General features: G+C 58.8%; 2 protein-coding genes across 3 annotated transcripts; one reads left to right on the top strand and one right to left on the bottom strand.

Moving 5' to 3' along the window:
- Positions 1–329: 329 nt before the first annotated feature.
- Positions 330–7,493, top strand: GRN (granulin precursor). Of its 2 annotated transcripts, none has more exons than XM_011289247.4 (13): positions 330–483; positions 3,425–3,569; positions 3,695–3,820; positions 3,929–4,013; positions 4,500–4,612; positions 4,709–4,844; positions 4,947–5,059; positions 5,271–5,394; positions 5,674–5,771; positions 5,862–6,107; positions 6,359–6,592; positions 6,683–6,913; positions 7,010–7,493. In XM_011289247.4, exons 2-13 carry the CDS (start codon positions 3,432–3,434, stop codon positions 7,145–7,147), a joined length of 1,782 nt encoding a protein of 593 aa, XP_011287549.2. In that variant the 5' UTR covers positions 330–483; positions 3,425–3,431; the 3' UTR covers positions 7,148–7,493. The 2 variants fall into 2 exon arrangements, with proteins under 2 accessions (XP_011287549.2, XP_011287550.2); XM_011289248.4 differs by having other exon boundaries at positions 331–483; positions 4,965–5,059.
- Positions 7,494–7,590: 97 nt separating this feature from the next.
- Positions 7,591–17,809, bottom strand: FAM171A2 (family with sequence similarity 171 member A2). The gene is made up of 8 exons (XM_023243573.2): positions 17,566–17,809; positions 14,040–14,267; positions 13,714–13,806; positions 10,890–11,048; positions 10,626–10,805; positions 10,400–10,516; positions 10,152–10,278; positions 7,591–9,604 (listed from the first exon to the last, which is right to left on the bottom strand). Exons 1-8 carry the CDS (start codon positions 17,681–17,683, stop codon positions 8,125–8,127), a joined length of 2,502 nt encoding a protein of 833 aa, XP_023099341.2. The 5' UTR covers positions 17,684–17,809; the 3' UTR covers positions 7,591–8,124.
- Positions 17,810–20,619: the final 2,810 nt, after the last annotated feature.

Below are 20,619 nucleotides of genomic sequence, written 5' to 3' on the forward strand. Positions count from 1 at the left end.
TGGGGCCTGGCTGCCCAGCATTTAATGAGTTTGTTGAACAGAATAGAAACAGGTGCACGAACGTCCCTAATCCAGAAGCTGACATCCCGTAAACGTCCTTGAACGCACTGTGTAAGGGGTAGCTCCCTTGTTGGTCAATGTCTTCAGACAGGCACTGTCCCACCTTGGGGCAAACTCTACCAGGCGCCCGCAACCCTGCCGAGCCGGGCCCGGACGTCACATGATTGTCCAATCACATGATCCCGCAAAAAAGTGGGGGAGGGTGGGAAGAGAGACGTAGGGAGGGGGGAAAGAGAATTGAGTAAGAAAGCAGCAAAGCTTTTCAGGCTGGCCCCGCCTCTACATCGACCAATAGCCAGTAGAAGCCCGACATTCAGGACACCTGGCCAATGGAAATTGAGGTGGGCGGGCCATCGCGCTGCCAGGCCCAAGTCCGGGAGCTTCCCGGCCGCGGCTACCCAGAGAGCGCGGAGCGAGTCGCAGGTAAGGAGGGCGGCCGCGCAGATCTCTCGCTTGCTTCTTCCCAGGGGTTCGGCCAAGCGGACGAGAGGCTTGGGATTCCTCCAGAGTTTCAGCCGGGAGGCAAGAGAAGACTGGCTTAGAGAAACTCCTTTGGGGATTTCCGATGCACTGGAGACAGTTTTAGGGGGTGGGAGTAAGCAGTGACTGCAGTGACCCACGTGAGAATGGGGCTCTCTCCCTCTCCAGCATCCTCGGGAGCTGCAGCCCTTTCCCCCAAAGCTGGGGCCACTCTATTCTTGAGCCGGCTCCGGCCGCGTCCCGGTGCTGGTGGTGGTGTTGGTGGGTGGCCCCTGGGCGCCTGGGAATGAGAGAGGCGTCGGCCCCTGGTCCGGGAGCTCAGAGAGCTGCGAGTGGGCTGGAGACCCTGGTTCCTTCAAAGATAGCATGGACTTGGGAATGGTGACTGAACCCCTGGGTTGTGTCTGACTCTCCCTTACTTCCTCTGGAGCGGGGTGGAACCAGCTAACTTCCGCCTCTCTCGGCCACTTTTCCTGCTTGCTCGCAGTTGGGTTCCCTCACCTTTTGGGAATCTGTCTCCTGACGCTCGGAGTTGGGGGCTGCCACCTAGTGGAAGATGGCAGAGCTGGGGGTTTGAAGAGGCAGGCTCCTGTCCTCCCTCTCTACTGTGGGCTGGGGGTGAGAGAGGCTGCCATTCAGAACCCTACTGAGGCGAGTTTAGGCCCCTTCTTCCCCCATCCCTGATCCTGAGTGTGTACGCGCGTCTGTACATTTGTATTCACTAGAAGCATTCGCTATATTCCCTAACCTTAGGATACCAAGAACGGAAAGTATGTGTAAATAAATCACTAGGGTGTTCAATGGTCTGAGATCTGTGCAGACAGCACCCCTTTTGGCTTAAGCCAGGGTAGTGGGACGGCCTATGAGGGGTTGAGGTTGGACTCCCAGGAAGCAGGTGGGACCAGCTATGGATGCCTTGCCTGGGAGCTGTGGGTGTTGGTGAGAGGGTGAAAGGGGCCGAGGTCCAGGATCAGCCAGACAATGGCCTCCTGGAAATGGCCTTTGAACTGGGAATGGGGCACCGAGGAAAGCCAGGTGAGGGAGAGAGGGTGCCAATGACTGGGCAAGTGTAAGTCCTCGCCACCCAGAGCGTGCAATGTCCACTCACAGACTCATGGGGAAGCTGAGGCCCAAAGGCAGGAAGCTACTTTTGAGGCTCTCACAATCAGTGGTGGCAATTCTAGGACTAGCATTCAAGTGCAGTATCCAGGCAGCCCCTGCACTTGTCATTTCTGTTTTGTCTTGTCCTCCTGCTCAGAAAATGCTTGTCTCCCTCCTCTGCTTGGACCCCAGGCCTCTAGTCTCCTGGGATTGGGGGTGGGAGTGGGGGGGGGGGGGTCCATTCCTGGGCACTGTCCATGGTGCCACTTTGTGAAACAAACCCAGGTCCAGTATGCTTTGGAGCCATCAAAGCCTGTCATCTCCATGACTTGATATATGACATGGGCATGTTACTAAACATTTCTGAGCCTCAGTTTCCTCCTTTGAAAAGTAAAGGAAATAATTACTGCTTTGGATGGTTGTTTCAAAGGAGAAAGAAAATAATATAGTGTAACTGGTGCACGAGAGGGTCAACAAACATTACTGTTTTTGCTCCTCTAGGCTGGGTAACATCTCCTGGGCCCATCCCATTGACCTAGCAGGGCTGGCTGAGCTTGGGGAAAAGTCATTAAGGAAGTGAAAGGCCCCACAGAGATCGATGATCGTTTTTTTCCACTGTTGCAGCTGGGTGGGCACATGGGGTCCTCTCCACAAACTGCTGAGTTTCGGCTTTGGGGTAGGGGGAGAGGCAGGGGTTGGAAGTGGTATGTTTGAGGAGCCTGAAAGGGTCCAGTGGTGTTGTGTGGCCCCTCAGAACACAGGTGTCTCAAGGGCTGGCCCAGTCTGTGCATCCCCTTCCCTGGGTGGGGTGGAGACAGTCAGTGGGCAGGTGTGGCCTCTGGGGAAGGCAGCTCAGATTACACTGGCTACCACACTTCCCGTTTCACAACTTTCTCAACTCATTGGTTTCCCATGTCATCATGTGACCCCCCTCCCTTGCCCCCAACAGGCCTTGGCAGGTGTGACCACAGCATCAGACAAGGAGGCATCTGGAGGGTCTGGCTGGGGAAGTGGAACCCTTGCTTTTCTTCAAGGGGGGACTCCCTCTTTGCTCCCCAGCTCAGTCTTCCCATGACTACTGACACCTCCTCACCCCCTGGAGGTGACCCATGTCGCTACAGATCAGATCCCCGAATTTTCCTTTCATATGCCTGCATCTTTTTTTTTTCCTAAGACTTTATTTATTTATTTTTTTATGTAATCTCTACAGCCAACATGGGGCTCGTACCTGCATCTCTGAGATCAAGAGTCGTATGCCCTACCGACTAAGCCCCCCCACACCTACATCTTTACACACTTACCCACAGAGACTGAGGCATCTGGCCACGTTTGGGGGACACAGGTTTTGCTTTTTTAATGTTTTTATTTTTGAGAGAGACAGTGTGAGTGGGGGACGGGCGGAGAGAGAGGGAGACACAGAATCCAAAGCAGGCTCCAGGCTCTGAGCTGTCAGCACGGAGCCCGACGCAGGACTCAAGCTCACAAATCGCAATGTCATGACCTGAGCCAAAGTCGGACACTCAACTGACTGAGCCACCCGGGTGCCCCAGGGCACACAGGCTGACACATGTACCTGCGTCAGTATTCATGCTCATCGCTGTACGTGTGCTGGTGCACGTGTGACACATACACAGGACACACATGGGGCGCACTTCTTTTTTCCCTCCTGGACAAGGAATTGTTGGAGAACCTCAGGCAGTATCTGGCCTGGGCTGGACTGGCCCCAGAATCAAGGGTCACCTGGGCTCAAGCCAGTTGCCAGATGCCTCTTGGTATTTTGCAGGCAGACCATGTGGACTTTGGTGAGCTGGGTGGCCTTAGTGGCAGGGCTGGTAGCTGGAACACAGTGCCCAGATGGTCAGTTCTGCCCTGTGGCCTGCTGCCTGGACCCAGGAGGAGTCGGCTATAGCTGCTGCAGTCCTGTTCTGGTGAGTGCCCTTCTGCCCAGGTGAGAGCTGGCAGCCTGGGATTTCCCAAAGGGTCATCTTAGCTTGGCTAGAGGAGGGGGCCGAGCTTGGGTCCTTCAGTTTATCGCCTCCTCTTCACTTTCCAGGGCAAGGGGCCCACAGCGCCGAGCAGGCATCTGGGCAGACCCTGCCAGGTAGATGCCCATTGCTCTCCTGGCTACTCCTGCCTCCTCACCATCTCGGGGACCTCCAGCTGCTGCCCATTCCCAGAGGTGAGGGTGCTATTAGCCCAAAAGAGGGGCTCAAGTCGGCATACAGACGTTTCCTCCACTCACCCCAGGTAAAAAGTCCTCGCCAATGCAGGCATCTCTGTCCCGCAGGCTGTGTCGTGCGGTGACGGCCGCCACTGCTGCCCACGGGACTACCACTGCAGCGCTGACGGGCAGTCCTGCTTCCGAAGACCAGGTGCGGCAGGGGTGGAGGTGGAGGGTGGGCAGATGGGTGGTCTGTGGAGGCTGGACTGCCCAGGAACCCAGCCATCTGGGTGACCTGATTCCTGACCTTGTGCCCTCATTCCTGTGGCATCTGTACTAAGCAACGCCTTTGCTCTGGACAGAAGGGCACACTAGGCTAGGAAGGGGCAGGAGACAATGCCAGCCTCCAGGCCCAGGGCCAGGCATTGGGAGGGTGGAGAGACGCCAAGCTGGGCTGGTTTAAGGCCAGCGCAGGCAGTGGATGCCCCTGCCCTGTGCCGTGTTGCTGAGGCAATGAGTGGCTTGTGAGGAGAGTGGGTTAGGAGTGCCTGGGAGAACACCCAGCCCCAGCGCCGGCCCCCTAGTCCCCAACCCCTACCCCCAAGCCCGCAGGCCCTGGTGCCAGCCACTCCTTCAGTGATGGGATAATGGCTTTCACTGACTGGGTTGGCAGAATCCTGGGTCATCCTGTCCACAGATACCAACCCCTTGGGTGCCATCCAGTGCCCTGATGGCCGGTTCGAATGCCCCAACTCCTCCACGTGCTGCACTATGCTAGATGGCTCCTGGGGATGCTGCCCCATGCCCCAGGTACAGGCTTGGGAAGATGGGGGGCGGCGGGGAGCAGTAGGGGCAGAGCAGGGGACTGGAGGGAGCCAAGACAGAATCAGAACCATCTCTTGTCAGGCTTCTTGCTGCGAAGACAAGGTGCACTGCTGTCCCCATGGTACCTCTTGTGACCTGGCTCATGCCCGCTGCCTCACGGCCACAGGGACCCACCCCCTGGCAAAGAAGATTCCTGCACAGAGGAGTAACCGGGCAGGTTAGGGGATGGGAGAGCATCGGGTTGGGGGTTGGAAGTGGGGCAAGGCCTCATCTGGCTCCCAGCTGGGGAGAAGTTCCCCACCGCCTTGGCTGCCCACAGGCCTCTCTCCCCTTCCAGTGGTCCTGTGCCCCGATGCACAGTCCCAGTGCCCTGATGGTTCTACCTGCTGTGAGCTGCCTAGTGGGAAGTATGGCTGCTGCCCAATACCTAATGTGAGTGAGGGGCTGTGTGCCCACAGCCACCTGGCCTGGACACCTAAGCACTCCAGGGGGTGGGGCCGGCCGCCAGGCTGTTGGGAGCCTGGCCGCTCGGGATGCATGCCACCCCCTAGTGGGAGACTGAGGCAGCGTCCGCTGTCTCCTGGCTGCTCCCCGAGCTGACGGAGACTCCACGTCACAAAGACCTTCTCCCACCCCCACCCAGGCCGTCTGCTGCTCGGACCACTTGCACTGTTGTCCCCAGGACACTGTGTGTGACTTGGTCCAGAGCAAGTGCCTCTCCAAGGAGAACGCTACAGACCTCCTCACCAAGCTGCCGGCGCACGCAGGTACCAGAGTCTGGCCACAGACCCCATTCCGCCTGCACCATGCGCAGGAGCTCTGCACCAAATTGTTCCAGCGACAGATACGGGGGTGGGGGGCTGATGGCCACAGGGCAGGTACAGGCCTCTTCCTCCACACTGGCTATTGCCTTAGGATCACTGCTGTGATCCTAAATGTACTCCCCACCCTCGGCATCTGGTTCTAGCTACGGAGCCAGCAAAGGGTTGGGTACCCCAAGGGTCCCCAGTGCCACTGCTGACCTGTTCTCCTTGCATTCGTCACAGTGCAGGAGGTGAAGTGTGACATGGAGGTGAGCTGCCCAGACGGCTACACCTGCTGCCGCCTACAGTCGGGGGCCTGGGGCTGCTGCCCTTTTGCCCAGGTACCCAGGAGTAGTGGGTGGGCTGGACTGAGCAGAAGGTGGCAGCCAGCTAGGCCCCGGTGCCCACCGTCCCCTGTCCATCTGCCCTAGGCTGTGTGCTGCGAGGACCACGTACACTGCTGCCCGGCTGGCTTCAAATGTGACACAGCAAAGGGTACCTGTGAACAGGGGGCCCAGCAGGTGCCCTGGATGATGCAGGCCCTAGCCCGCCTCCGCCTGCCGAAACCCCAAGCCGTGGAGAACGATGTCCCTTGTGATAACATCACTAGCTGTCCCTCCTTCAATACCTGCTGTCAACTCACGTCTGGGGAGTGGGGCTGCTGTCCTGCCCCAGAGGTGTGTGGGTAGGGGGATAGCTTGGGGTGGGGGCGGGGGGACAGTGTCTTGGCCTGGGCGGGTAGACTCCTGTTGGCTTTGTTCTTCTGTCGCCTGTCTGGCCCGCAGGTGGCACACCAGCTCTGTGAGACTGTGTCCCAGCCGGAGGAGCTGGGAGTAGGAGAGGGAGTCCGGGTAGGCAGGGGGCTTCCCGTCCCACATAGTAGCTTCCTAGACCATCCTTATCTGCCACTCCCCTTACCCCCCTACAGGCTGTCTGTTGCTCAGACCACCAGCACTGCTGCCCCCATGGCTACACGTGCTTGGCTGGGGGGCAGTGTCAGAGGGGGAACAAGGTGGTGACTGGATTGGAGAAGATGCCTGCCCGCCGGGCTTCCCTGTCTCACCGCAGAGACATGGGCTGTGACCAGCACACCAGCTGCCCAGTGGGGCAGACCTGCTGCCCAAGCTTGAGTGGGGGCTGGGCCTGCTGCCAGTTGCCTCACGTGAGTGCCCTCCCGCCTGCCTCGGACAGGGGAGCGGAGCCCTCCTGGGGAGAGGGGGGAGAGCCTTTAACGCCACTCTGTCCCTCCCAGGCCGTGTGCTGTGAGGACCGCCAGCACTGCTGTCCGGCTGGGTACACCTGCAACGTGAAGGCCCGATCCTGTGAGAAGGAGGCAGACTCTGCCCACCTTGCTGCCCGCCTGGCCCGTGGCCCTCACGTGGGTGTGGGGAACGTGGAATGTGGGGCCCGGCACTTTTGCCACAATAACCAGACCTGCTGCCGCGATAGCCGAGGGGGCTGGGCTTGCTGTCCCTATCGCCAGGTCAGTGCCAGCCCCCTCCTGCCCCCACGGGGCTGGGTATCCGCGGGAGCTGGGTCCTGCTGTGTCCAAGTCTGACGCCCCCCTCTGGCCGTCCAGGGGATCTGTTGTGCAGATCAGCGTCACTGCTGCCCTGCTGGCTTCCGATGTGGGGCCAAGGGAATCAAGTGTCTGCGCAGGAAGAGCCTGAGCTGGGACATGCCCTTGAAGGACCCAGCCCCGAGACAGCTGCTGTGAGGAGAGACTGAGGACTGAAGACACTCTGCAGCCCTCGGGACCCTGCTCAGAGAGTACCCACTGCTCAGGCCTCCCCAGCACCTCTCCCCCACCAGATTCTCCCGATTCCCCGATTCTGAGTCCCCCGCCCATCATGGGAGGTGGGGCCTCGATCTAAGGCCTTCCCTGTCTTGGGGAGGGCTGTGGCGAAAGCCATGTTACAAGCTGCCATCCCCTCCCCCAGTTTCCATGAACCCTGTGGCCAGGTGCTCTTCCCTATCCACAGGTGTGTGTTTGTGTGTGTGTGTGTCTGTGTGTGTGTGTGTACGTGTGCGTGCGCTGCAGTAAAGTTTGTACACTTTCTTAATAGTGTCTGATTTTGGCCACCCTGCCTGCCCCACCACGAGCAAGGGCCCCCATCCCCTGTCCACATTCCCCAACCCCACAGAAAGACCCACACGGAGTTAATCTCACCAGTTTTATATTTGCCGTTACCCACAGCAATCCCATCACATTATCCCCTAGTCCCCAGAGCCGCCCCCGCCACCAGCCCTGTGACTTCGTAGCCCAGAGGTGGGCTAGTCAGCAAGCAGCATCCCCTCCCCTCCCTGGGGTCCACAGAGAAGGCCCCCTCCCTTCCCAGCCCTCACACTAGCTGCTGAGGCCGGTTGCCCCTCCTGCTTTCCCACAATAGATCTTTCTATGTACAGCCACGTTTATACAGGCACTGCTTCCCCCCACCCAGCCCTCCTTCCCCAGCACCTCCCAATGGGAGTCTGGACCCCTCCCACCTCCCGGTCGGAGGTCGACACGGGTCCCTCCCGAAACATTACCCAGTACATACCACTGGACAGCTCCGCAGGCCCCCGGGCACCTCTCCAGGAGGGGGACTGAAGACTAAGAGCGAGGGCCCCCGCGGGCCCCGGGGGCACGCACCCTGGGGGCGGGCCCGGGCGGAAGGGGCGGGGGCGGGGGCGGGGCCGGCCCGGGCGGAGCCGCTACTTGACGTTGAACACCATAAGCGGCCGCTCCTCCCGGCGCTGCCAAGGGCTCTTCTTGTCGCCCGCCTCGTCGCCCACCTCCGCCCCCAGCTCGTCCTCCGGGCTGGTGAGCGAGTCGCGCCGCAGCTCGCTGGCGCTGCTGCGGGAACTGTCCCCACGGCTGCGGCCCCGACCCCGGGGTACCGTGGCCGCCCGGCCCTCGGGCGCCGCCACTTCGTCCAGCAGCGGCGTCAGCGAGTTGTCCTCGGGGGAGCAGAGGCCCGTGCGGCTCTCGCTGCTGCTCGGCTCCGTGTCCTCGCTGAGCGCCAGGCGCGGGGGCGCGGGAGGCGGCGGCGGCGGCGGGGGTGGCGGCGGGGCGGCGGACGGGGTCCGCTCCCGCTCCTCGCGCAGGGGCCGCCGGCGCGCAGGCCGCGCCTCGTGAACGTCGACGCCCGAGTCCAGGCTGGCGTCGGTGCTGCGGCCGCCCCCGCCCGCCTGCAGGTCGATGTAGGAGTGGCGCACTTGCGAGTTGGAGCGCCCGTCCAGGGACACAAACCAGGCGCGCGGGTGAGGCTTCACGCCCAGTTCGAGCAGCTTCTTCTCGGTCAGCGCCTGCAGCTCCCCGTTGAGCTGCGCCATGGTGGACTCGTTGAACAGCACCGGGATGGTGACCGAGCCACTGACCGGCGCCGAGCGCCCGCCCCCCCAGCCCTCGCCGCCGCCGCCCCCGCCGCCCTCGCCGCCCGCGCTCGAGTGGCCCTGCATCAGCGGGCGCTGGGGGTCGGGCGCGGGGAAAGGGCGCGCGGGGCCGGGGCCCGTGCCCTCGGGCGGGGCTGGCTCGTCGCCCGCCCCCGCTGCGCCCGCCTCGCCGCCGAGGCGTACGTAGTGCGCCGGAATCACCAGGGTGGGCATGACGTTGCGGTAGACGCTGTCCTTGAGGTGGTCGATGGAGCCGCAGAAGATGAGCTGCCCGGCCTGGCTGAGCGACGGCGGCCGCGCCAGCTGGTCCACCGACTGCGACAGGAGGAAGTCGGGGGGCTTGCTCTCGGCTGCTCCCTTGTGGCCCAGGTAGTGCTCGAAGGGCGGCGGCGGAGAGGGCGGCTCCTGCAGGAAGGCGGGGGTCGCCGAGCCCCCCCGCCGGTATTCCTCTAGGCCTGGCTCCAGCCCGCCGGGACCCTCGACGGAGCGGGCGCCCTTGAGCCCCGCGCCCTCGCCCCCGCGGGCGCCCCCAGGCTCGGCGGCCGGGCGGCTGGCGGAGCGCGGCTTGGCGCGGAAGAAGTCGTCCCGGGAGGCGGCCAAGTCCCGAGAGCTGGAGAAGGCCGAGTGCAGGGGGCCTGGGGGCGGAGCCTCAGGGTCTCCCGACGAGGCGGGCTCCAAGGGTCCCCCACAAATGAGGTGGAGCTGGGACATCGAGGTGGCCTGGTCTCGTTTGTTACCATCAGAGGGCCCGGACAGCTGCAGCTTGCGGTGCTGTTGCCTCGGCTTCAGGCAGCGTCTCCTGGAAGGTATTGGGGGGGGGGGGCGGGACCTCAGGAAAGCGTTGGGGGCCTGAGCTGCTCCCTCACCCCATATTTGCAAGGCGAGGGTTGAATATAGTTGGAGGGGTGGGGAGAATGCCTGTGACTCAGGAGAAATGCTGGGGAACCCAGGTGGGCCTGGGGAGAGGTCTGTGGAAAGAGCTTGGGTGTCTGTGGGTGTCCTTCGCTTGTAGGAGGCGCTGTGGGAACCTGGGGGGAGCACGTAAGCCAACCAGGGCCACGTCTAGCCTGAGGCGGGAGCGGCTGCTGACCGACCGTCCCTTTGGAGGGGCCTGGCCTGTGGGTCCTGCCTCCCCCCCCCCCCCCCCCCCCCCCGCCACGTCTCTTCAGCCACCAGTCTCTCAGGTCTGAGCATGTGCACTGGCGGTCCTTTCCTGTCAGTGCCTTGAAGACTGGAATTGTATTTTATGCATCTTTGGGGCCCAAGCGCCCAGCCCAACACCAGGCACAGAGCAGGCTTCTGTCCGCATGGGATGAGGGGAGGTTGGGGGATTGGGAGGCACTCACCGGCAGTAGTAGATGAGCAGACACAGCAGGATGAGCACCAGCAGGGCCAGCGCTGCCAGGATGGTGAGCAGAAAGATGGTGTGGTAGGTGCCGATGTCCTGGATGCCTGATGTGATGGTGACCAGTCCTGTGCCAGGCAAGGGCTTAGCATTCCAGGCATGGACGCCCTTCCTGCCTTTCAGGAGTCTATGCTCCCAACCTCCCCTTCCCCCACTGCCCCCTGTCCCCACTGTCCCCCCATCTCTCACCAGTGGTGGGGGAAGCCATGGCAGCTGCCCAGTACCCCAGCTGGGGGGAAATGAAGGTCCAGTAGAGCTGCCGGCCTTCCTTCCGGATCACACCAGTGCCGTTGCGTACCCACAGCCCTGGAGAGGCGGGAGTTTCATGAAACTCAATGCCACTCCCCCCCCCCCCCCAGCTAAGTCCCTCTTTCTTCCCCCAAACTCCAGCAGCTGCACCCCTTGAGGCACTCACCACTCTTGGGGTCGAACCTCCAGGCTGGAATGCTGGTGCCCGCAGTAAGGGCACGAGGCTCGGAGGGCACGGGCAGGGACAGGTGAATGGGGCCTGAGAGTGGCACTTCTGTTCCGTTGCCTGTTAGTAGGTGCACGCTGACAGCAGCCAGCGGCATCAGCTCCAGCCAGGAGCCATTGCCTGGGTGGGGGAAGGAGACACAAGGGCTGAGGGGTGAGTCCTGATGGGAGGAGGACATCCCTTCCATGCTGACACCCAGCATACCTGAGCTGGAGGCCTCGGTGCCCAGGAAGGCAGGGAAAGCACGCATTTCCTGCTGGGTGCTGGCGGGTGTGAGCGAGGCCCAGAGCTGGCTGTAGGTAGAGCTGACCGGCAGGCGGGCAGCCCGGCGCTGGAACTGCACCCACGGCTGGGAGCGGGCACCTGGATGGAGAGGGGGGCCTCCTGTGGATTGGCCAGGGACAAGGTTCCCCAGGGACCAGGAGCAGAAAGCAAGTATCCGAGGAGAAGGGAGCTATTGGGTCAGGCCACTTGGGAAGGTCAGGGAGGGTTGTGACTTGGGGAGAGAACTGGGCATTCATAGAATGTTAACCTGGAAAGGAAAAAGGACACGGACCTGAAATCTAGTCCTGGCTGTGTGACCCTGAGCGAGTTACTTGCTCTCTCTGAAACACTGCTTCCTCATTAACCCATAAAATGCTGAAGTTCAGGTCCTCAAACAGTTACTATTGACTACTGTGTGGCAACACTGTGCTAGGTGCTAGAGATACAAAGTTGAATAAAACACAATCCGCAATTCCCTGCCTTCAAGTTCACAGTCTTGTGCAGCACTGTCCATTTTGGTACCCATTAGAACTTTCTGCTGTGATGGATGGAAATGTTCTCTGTGCTGCCCATTACAGTCCCCATTAGAGACACATGGCTATTAAGCACTTGAGAGGTGGCTAGTGTGACTGAGAAACTGGATTCATTTTTCTTTTTTTTTAATTTAATGAATTTTTATTTTTTTTCAACATTTATTTATTTTTGGGACAGAGAGAGAGACAGAGCATGAACGGGGGAGGGGCAGAGAGAGAGGGAGACACAGAATCCGAAACAGGCTCCAGGCTCTGAGCCATCAGCCCAGAGCCTGACGCGGGGCTCGAACTCACGGACCACGAGATCGTGACCTGAGCTGAAGTCGGACGCTTAACCAACTGCGCCACCCAGGCGCCCCAATTTAATGAATTTTTAATCTATTTAAAGAGCCACATGTGGCTACTGACTACTACATTACACAGCTTAGGTCGTGTGTGTGTGTGTGTGTGTGTGTGCACGCGCGCGCGTCTGTCTGTCTGCCTGTTTTGGGGTGGAGGGGGCGTATAAACAGAATTCCAGTACAGTGTGGTCGTCGCTAACACTTATTAAGCTTTAAGATATACTGGACACTGTTCTAATCAGTGTTAACCCCTATGATTAGTACAACAGCCCCTGAAGTAGGTGCTTTCATTATCAACCCTGTTGTGTACATGCAGAAATGGAGGCAGGAGAAGTTTAGTGACTTGCCCAAGGTCACAATCCTGGAGCCTAACTGAAGCCCAGGAAGCCTGGTGCCAGCCCAACTTAGCCCCTTAACATCATACCTTGCTATTAAAATACGGTACAAAGGCCACTCGGCCCACCCAGCTGGGGTAGGTCCTGTGGAATCTTGCGTGGTAAGACTCCACCAGGAAATAGGATATAAAGGGGCCTCCAGGAAAACGGACAAGAGAAAGGCCCAGAGGCATGGGGCAGTGTGATGGCTGGGGACCCCAGGTGACTGAGTGGCACGTAGGCCCCACAGGGCACAGTCAGCTTTGTGAAGGACTTGAGGCTTGACTTTGAAAGCAGTGGGAGCCATGGGAGGGCTGCAAACTAGGGGGCAACAAAGAGATAATTTGGCATTGTGTTATTTTTTAATTGTTTTTTAAAGTAGACTCCACACCCAACATGGGCTTGAACTCACAACCTTGAGATCGAGAGTTGCATGCTCTACCGACTGAGCCAGCCAGATGCCCCTTGTGTGCATTTTCCAAACCTCCAAAGACAGTTTTTAGGAGCCTCTGGTTCAGGACCAGGGAAACGAAGGTAAGCAAACAAGTAACTTGGGAACAAGGGCACAAGCTAAGAATATAAATTGGAGGGGGTGGGGGTGGGTGTCCTTCTGTCTCCAAAATCCACTGTGGCTCCCTAGTACGAGCCAGATCAACCAGTCTGCACCAGGCACGCCACCTGCAGAGCCAGACCAGAGCATTCCCTGCACCCTCACTGTCCACTTCTGCCCCTGCATCTGGATTCCTCTCCAGGGAGGGCGCCTCCTTGCTCCCCCTTCAACTCCCAAGCCCACATGGTCCATAGCTCCCGTCCCCAAATTCTCTTGCCCTGCTACATTCACAGGGTAGAGCTGTCTCAATACTAAGGGCGGCTGCCCTCTACTCCACGGCTCTACCTGCTTTGTAATTAGTTCAGGGTTTGCAGGGATCTGTTTGTCTTCCTACTTGTCTGTGAACTCCACAAGGCACGGAGCGGGTTCTTTCTTCCCATTGTTCCCCAGCACCAGACACAATGCCTGGCGCAGCACAGAGACTGAAGCCTTGAGTAGACAGGTACACTGTGGGATTTCTCCAGGCCTTGCACTTGACAGTTGTCCAATAGCTATGGAATGACCCCCTCGCGGCCTTCTAACATAACCAAGCATCCAGTAGGTGCACAAGAAGTACATGTAGATCCACCAGTGAAACAGGTGGCAGGGAGTGGGGATTCTAATGGTAGGAGTAGAGGGAGAATAGAAATCACGAGAAGCCCCAATAATAATAAACATTTATTGACCACCTTCTGTGCTGTTTTTTTTTTTTTGCATGTTTGATGATATTTAATCCTTACTTCAATCTGATCACATAGATACTATCAATATCCACATCTTACAGAGGAACAAACTAAGGCTCAGAGAGGTTAAGGGACTTGCTCAAGGGCATCCAGCTAATCTGTGGAAGAGTGGAGCTCTCTACACCCAGGTCAGGGGGGGAAGAAGAGGAGCTGGTATGAGGTAGGGGGGAAAGAGGAGCCTTACCAGGAGAGCCCAAGAGGATGTGCACCAGGTCCTCATAGAGGATGAGGGTGGCCGGCCGCTCAGGAAGCAGGTAGAGGCTGACTGATGCATACACTGTGGGAGGGGTGGCCTGTCAGCACCAGAGAAAGCTCCCCCCAAACCCCAAGGCCGGGCACCCCTTCCATCTGAATCCCAGTGACTTCATCTTCCTTCAGCCCCCTCTGTGTACCCCTGCCCGGGCAGCAGCTGCTGGAAAGTCTGCCCCCTCCACCCCCGGGGACTATTTTGGGAAGGGGCTGATGGGGTCAGCTGCTGCCCACCCCCCCTCCACCTGCCCCTGCACTCACAGGGCAGCTTGTCAACACGCCAGGGCACAGAGTTGGTGAGAAAGCCAGGGCGAGCAGCAGTGACCAGCACCCAGGTGCCCAAACGGTAGCTGAGGGGCAGTATGGCCACGCCCTCTGAGTCCGTGGTGCCAGCGGCAAGCAGCATCCGGTTCCCAAACACATCCACTGAGGCCCGGGCCAAGGGCACCAGCTCCCCGCTCACATACACCTGCACCTTGATCAGGATCTCTGTGGGGTGAGGAGAGTGAGGAGGAACGGGGGGAAAGAGAACTGGAGGGAGCCCCAAGATCAGAGGAGGGGGCTGTGGGTTAGAAGCAGCTTTGGGGTCCAGGTGAGACAAGGTTTCCTAAGAGTCGGCATTGGTAGGGCCCTCATTTAAACCTCACACCAGCCTGTGAGGTAGGGGGTGCTAACACATGCACTTTTTCCACATTTTAACATTTCCGAACTCAGATTATGCCTATGATTGATGATGTCATAATTACAATTGGCAGCATTTTTTCTTTTCTTACTGGCACATGAAATAATGGTGCATCTTACAGTCAATGATGTATTAGACTCATCAAATATGTTCTTAGTCCATCTTACAGATTAAGAGGCTGAGACTCAAAGTTTAGACACTTGCATTGCAGTTAACGGGAGACCTGGGATCCAAACCTGGAAGTATGACTCTAGACCCAAATTCTTAACCACTGGACCCTATGGGGCACGTGTCAGGGAGGGGAGAGGGCTGAGGGCTGAGAAAGGAGGACTAAGCAGAAGACCAAGGGTCTGCAGATGGAGAGGAGAGGGACCAAGATTCAGCCAATGAGAAGGGGAGGGAGGGAGGCTGGGTCAGAGTTTTGGTTCTGAAGAGAAAGCTGAGAAAGGGGACACTAGGGAGCTGGTCATTCCCCTCATTCATTCTCTTCCCAGAATCCTTTGCACAAGCTTGTTTCCTTTCAGATTTAGGGACTCACCCCAAGCCCTAAGCCCCACCGAGTACCTCCCTAACCCCTCCCCCTCCCAAGTACTGCCTGCCCCCTCCCAACTGGTCAGCTACAAGTCAGTCACCATGGCAACGCCCTCATTCCTCCCAGGAGATGGGCAGAGAGCTGGGGCCCTGGCAAGGGGAAGGAGATCTGGGGGGGGCTGACCCAGGCCCAAGGGAAAGTGGTGTGGAGAGGGCTGAGAAGGGAAGTCCAAGTTTTTTGCTTTCCAGCCACCTCTGCCCCTGGACCCAGGACAGCTTGTCCAGGGTGGGCCTGCAGGTGTCCTGAGCTCAGACAGAGTGACCCGGTAGGGACCAGGCCTGGAGTTGTCGTCATGGACTCCCCAGGCAGCCTCTCTGATCCGTATTACCATCTACCTCTCTCCACTCAGCAAGGTCCCTCCCTCAAGAACATACCTCACCCCTACCTTGCTGCTAGTAATGGGAGGAGGTTTCCATACCTAGAAAGGTACAGAGGCCTCACTGCAGGGCCCAGAAGATGGGTGGGGAGTGGGTTAGGTGCTGGAGAGTCCAACCTAGGAGAGTCCAAGTGCCCTGGAAGCTCAGGGCAGCAGGGCATGGGGAGGTAAGGGGGACTCATGGGTGGAGCCTGACACTCAACAGTGACAGGTGTCTTATCTCAGGCTTCCAACCCCGAGGCCAGCGACACGCCTGGCCCTGGCATCCCATCCAGCTGTTCTCCTGAACCCACCTCCCTCACCCCTCCCAGGCCAAAGCCCAACTTGGCAGGGTGGGTGCACACACTTGACTCTTTCCTACTCTGCTTTTCCCAGGAGCTGACAGTCTCCCTGCCCCTCCTCCACTACCACTCAGGAGGAATTCTGAGAAGCCAGAGGGGCTTGGCTACTCCCCACCCCTACCCCCGGCTAGGAGCAGCTGGATGGAGCAGCTGGGAAGAAGGGACCCAGGAGTCTGGAATATGGTCATTTGAGGGAATGCTTTGGGTTCTAAGGGCCAGAGCCTCAGATGAGGGGAAGGGGCCCAAGGAACACGACGGGGGTGGGTGGGTAGGCCTGAAGGAGACATTGGTGGGAAGGGGTGGGCAGGTGCCTAGCAGATTCTCTCCCCGCTTCCCCTCAACCTGGGCTCTCAGCCAGTGGCCTGGGAGAGCCCTCTATCCTGGCTCTATTCCAGCCAATGCCCTGGGCCCCCTCCCCTGGGGTACAGGACTTGAAGGAGAGGCTTCTTGAGAAGCCAGGGCCCCTTCCTATCCATCAAACCCTCCTCTCCTCCCGCAGAGAGCAGGGAAGACTGAGGCCAGAGGTGAGCCTTCCCCATTTCTCAAGCTTGGCATTCCATACTGTATCCGCCTCTCCAGGCTTCAGCCCTGCCTCATTCCAGGAGGAAATCCGACCCCCTGCCTTCATCCGGACCCCACTTCCCTCATCCAGACGCCCCCCCCCACCCCTCGTTTTTCCTGTCAGCTCCTTGGTGGGGAGATGAGGAATGGAGAGCACCGTTTCGGGCAGGGACGGGGCCCAGAGGCGATAGAGGGAACAGTAGCTGGGGTGGTGGGGCAGGAGGCTGGAAGGTGGGCGCAGGGCTGGAGTGGGCGAGGCCCCGAGAACCCAGGCGTCGGTAGGGAGTCATGGTCTAGCTCTCCCACCCTCTCCCGCTGCAGGAGACCACCCCACCCCCCACCTCACACACCCACCTGGGCCCGTGAGGCGCCGGGAGGCTCTCCTCCACCGCGATGGAGAGGTTAGATGAGGAGGGGTGACCTGGGGGAGGGCTGGGGATAGGAGTGGCCGGAGGCCTGCTGGACGGGAACCCAGGCACCTGCCCTCCTAGCCGGCACAGCCCACAGCCAGCTAGCCAGCTCAGCATGGCTCCACCACCACAGCCCTGCCATGCGCTTTGGCTGGGAATCACCGCGTACCCCTTTTTCCAGATCCCCCCCAAACTGCATGCCCTCCCCCCTCAAGGTTTGACAGCGTTTCTTTGGTACACCCCCAATTCTGAACCTGGGGGGCCGGCCGGGGGCTGTCAGGATCCAGAGCGAAGAACCCCATTCGAGCAGTCAATCCGCCCACCGCCTCACCCACTCCCCCTTCTCCCCTCCCCCCTTCCAACCCAGCTCCAGGCGCCCAGCCCCCGTCCGGGTCCAAGGTGGCAGCCGATGCTGGCGCCCCCACCCAGCCCGCGTCGGGAGCGAGGAACCCGCAGGGGGCTGCGGAGCGGGCGCCCGCCCCAGCCCGCCCCTGGGCGGGTGTCTTCGGTAGACAATGGCTCAGGCAGCAGCGCCTCGCGGACCAGGAGAGAGAAAAACAAGGCGAGAGGGGGAGGCGGCGCGGAGCCTGGGGACCCCCGCTCTCCCCATTGTGTCTCCCCGAGACCCCCGCCCTGGCAGTCTCCCTCTCCCTTCCTCCTCTCCCCCGTAAGCGCCGACCCGAAGTCGCCTGGCTCCCCCCACCCAAACCCACGGAACAGAGTACCCCCCCAATTCACGAGCGCCGCGAAGAGGGGGCTGGCGGGCGGGGGCCCGATGGAGGGGGCGCAGGCCCGCGATCGCTGCCCCTCCTGGCCGAGACTCACCCTGCGGGCTGGGGGGCTCCGGCGGCGACTTGCCGGGAGCCCGGGAGGCGCCGCCGAGCAGCAGCCCCAGCAGCGGCAGCAGCCGCGCGAGGACGCTGGGGCCACTCGGCGGCGGCATCGCGGGGCTCGGCGGGGCCCTAGCGGCCCATGGCTCCCGCCCGGCCCCGCTCGGCCGGCCCCGCTCAGCCCCAGCTCTGCGCCGCGCCGCGCCGCTCGGGCTCCCGCTCTGGCTGCGGCGGCCGCTCAGCGCGATTGTCTCCGCCCGGAGCCGCCGCCAGCGCCCCCTGCAGGCGGCGCCCCACCCCGCGGGCCTGGGGCGCCGCCCCCTCACCGCCCAGCTCCGCACGGCGCCCGCCCGCCCTGCCCGCCCTCCGCTCACCCTGCAGCCCCGACCCCGCGCTCCCAGACCCAGAGCTGCAAGGGAGTGCAACGAAGAGGGTCCAATCACCCGGGTTCTTGGAGGTCCAGAGCCCTTGAAATTTGGTGCAAAATTTGGGAGGGAGAAAGGCTCACCACACATTCAGAGGTGAGACCGTCACGAGTGTTTCCAAAAAGTGTAGCAACTGCCCAGTTCTACCTGCACAAACACCCACGCAATGGGAATCAGTCAGTCCTGGTCTCTAGCTTCTGCCTGTTGAGCCATGAGCAAGTTACTTCTCCTCTGGTCCTCAGCCTTCCTTTAAAGTGAGAATTGTAATAATCTCTACCTCGTGTGGCTGTTGTTATGATTAATTGAGATAATGTTATCAAGGATCTAGCATATGCTTGACGAGGAAGGGCGCGATAATGGTGCTATTGTTGGCCCAGGGTGAAGTGGAAGCTCACCTCCACTCAGATAAGATCCATCGTTGGGCAGTCATAATGCTTAGGAATTTCTTCTAGAGGTGCAAGCAGTTTCTCTCTGGGAATCACCAATCGGTCCCACTGGTTCATGTATGGCAGTCTTTTCCTTCTTCCTTAGCTACATTTGAACCTCACATTTGAAGCCTTCCCTAGCCTCACAGCCAAGCTCTCTTTTTTTCCAGTTTCTGGTTGTCATCATTATGTAGTTTCTGGGTGGCCAAATCCTCACTAATCTGGTATCCCTCTCTTGGTTTTCTCTGATTTTCACCTTCTTCTTCTCACAGTGTGGTGTCCCAAAAGGGATTGGATACTTAGAGCAAGGACATTGTCCCCCAGAGGACCACAGGATTCTCTCCTCATTGGGTCTCCTAGTTGATCCTCTGACTTAAAGAACCTTGTTATGAGTTTGTGATACCAGATTCTTTTTTCCTCCCTCCTCCCTCCCTCCCTCCCTTCCTTGTTCCTTCCTTCCTTCCTTCCTTCCTTCCTTCCTTCCTTCCTTCCTTCCTTCCTCCCTTACTCCCTTCCTCCTACCTTCTCTCCCTTCTCTTCTTTCATTCTTTTTTTTCTTTTTCTTTTCTTGTTTCCCTCCTTTTGTCTCTCCCTCTCCCCCTTCCTCCCTCTTTCTCAGAAATTTCCATCTAACCAGATTTCCCAGTCTTCTTATGTAACCAATTTTTCACAACCTCAACACAGGATTTAGCATTCGTCCCTGGTGAGTTTCATCTTGTTGGTTTCCACCCAACTTTACAATCTGTCAAGGCTGCCTTGAATGGGCTTCAGTCACCCATTGTGCTGGGGCTCCCTCACAGCCAGCAGCCACCTGCGGGGTGGAGAGCAGCTTCCCTGCCTCCTTTCAGGGGTCTCATGACAATACCAGGCAGCTCAGAACCAGGATGGAGCTTGTAGAAGGAACAACCTTCTAGAGATCTTCTTCAGCTTTATCAAAATTCTTCAGTTTTAAATCCAGCTCACATTTCTGTCTTGCCAAACGCTTTGCTGGATCAAGATAAACTGTCTGGGCCCATCCAGTTGCAGTGGTGGAGTGGAGAGGGAGTCTGGCTGGTGTTGAAGGATCACAGCAGCTTAATCTTTTCCTAAGCAGTCACAGTCACCCAACTAAAAACCTGTTCTGGAACTTGCCATGCATGGATGTCAAATTGTTTTCTTTTCAAAATTTACCTTTACCTATTTGGGTAAAATCAAATGCCAGAAGTTCCTGTGAAGTAAGCCTGTTCGTCAATGGCTTCCCCCAACACTTAGCATCTAGACCAAAGTCCTACCCATGGCTGAAAGATGCTGCCTGCCTGCTCCCCAGCCCTGACCTCAACTGGACCCGTGCCTGCCTCCAATCCATGGGCCTCCTTGCTTTTACTTAAACACATCAAGCCTGCTCCCACCGCAGGGCCTTTTCACTGGCTGCTCTTTCTGTCCAAAACATGTTATTCCTGTGCAGCCATTGTCTCTTTCATCCATCTCTCTCCTCACCTCATCGGAGAGGCCTTCCCTGACCACTCTACCTAAAATGGCAGCCCTCTCCCACAGAATTCTATCACAATCTCTTTACCTTTATTTTTACTCCCAGCACTGACCACCACTGACCATACATTTATTTACTTGTTTCCTCTTTACCCCGGGTTGAATGTAAGTTCCAAAAGGGCAGGTACTTTGTTTTCTTCATTCCCCCGTCTCATCATTGGGAGAGCACTGGGCACATGGTAGCCGCTCAATAAATATTTATTGAACCCATAAATCAACACGTTTCTCAGGACTCCTGGTGGACCCTGACGGCTATCCCTGGATTCCAGTCTCAGCGGGCGGAGGGAGAGCTATCTTCCATTCCTAGGCCCGTGAACTCCTTGCCCGGGGCCTCTTTCCTAACTGAAGAGCCTTCTCCTTGATGGGGAGGAAGGGTAGCTGCACAGCAATGCCTGCTCCTCTCCCTGGTGTGATGCTGCCTTCCTCAGACTGAGGGTTTAGTCAGCCTCCCCTGCCCCTCCTCAATCTGAACATGGCTTTAAAGGCTTTCTTTCCTTTCCTTTCCTTTCCTTTCCTTTCCTTTCCTTTCCTTTCCTTTCCTTTCCTTTCCTTTCCTTTCCTTTCCTTTCCTTTCCTTTTCTAACAGGAGTGGGAAGAGCATGTTATGTTCCCAATCTCAGGTCAACTTGAGGCTTATCCCTCAAAAAAAAAAAAAAATACTGTTTAAAGCTG

This window comes from Felis catus, chromosome E1, assembly GCF_018350175.1.
Source record: "Felis catus isolate Fca126 chromosome E1, F.catus_Fca126_mat1.0, whole genome shotgun sequence".
Taxonomy (NCBI): Eukaryota; Metazoa; Chordata; class Mammalia; order Carnivora; family Felidae; genus Felis; species Felis catus.

Coding starts and splice junctions, on each gene's coding strand:
- FAM171A2 (XM_023243573.2), bottom strand. CDS start 17,683: ATGCCGCCGCCGAGTGGCCCCAGCGTCCTCGCGCGGCTGCTGCCGCTG. Junction 14,268..17,565: donor GGAGCCCCCCAGCCCGCAGG/GTGAGTCTCGGC, acceptor CTCACCCCACAG/AGATCCTGATCAAGGTGCAG. Junction 10,279..10,399: donor CATGGCTTCCCCCACCACTG/GTGAGAGATGGG, acceptor TGCCTGGCACAG/GACTGGTCACCATCACATCA.
- GRN (XM_011289247.4), top strand. CDS start 3,432: ATGTGGACTTTGGTGAGCTGGGTGGCCTTAGTGGCAGGGCTGGTAGCT. Junction 3,570..3,694: donor GCTGCTGCAGTCCTGTTCTG/GTGAGTGCCCTT, acceptor TTCACTTTCCAG/GGCAAGGGGCCCACAGCGCC. Junction 5,395..5,673: donor CAAGCTGCCGGCGCACGCAG/GTACCAGAGTCT, acceptor CATTCGTCACAG/TGCAGGAGGTGAAGTGTGAC.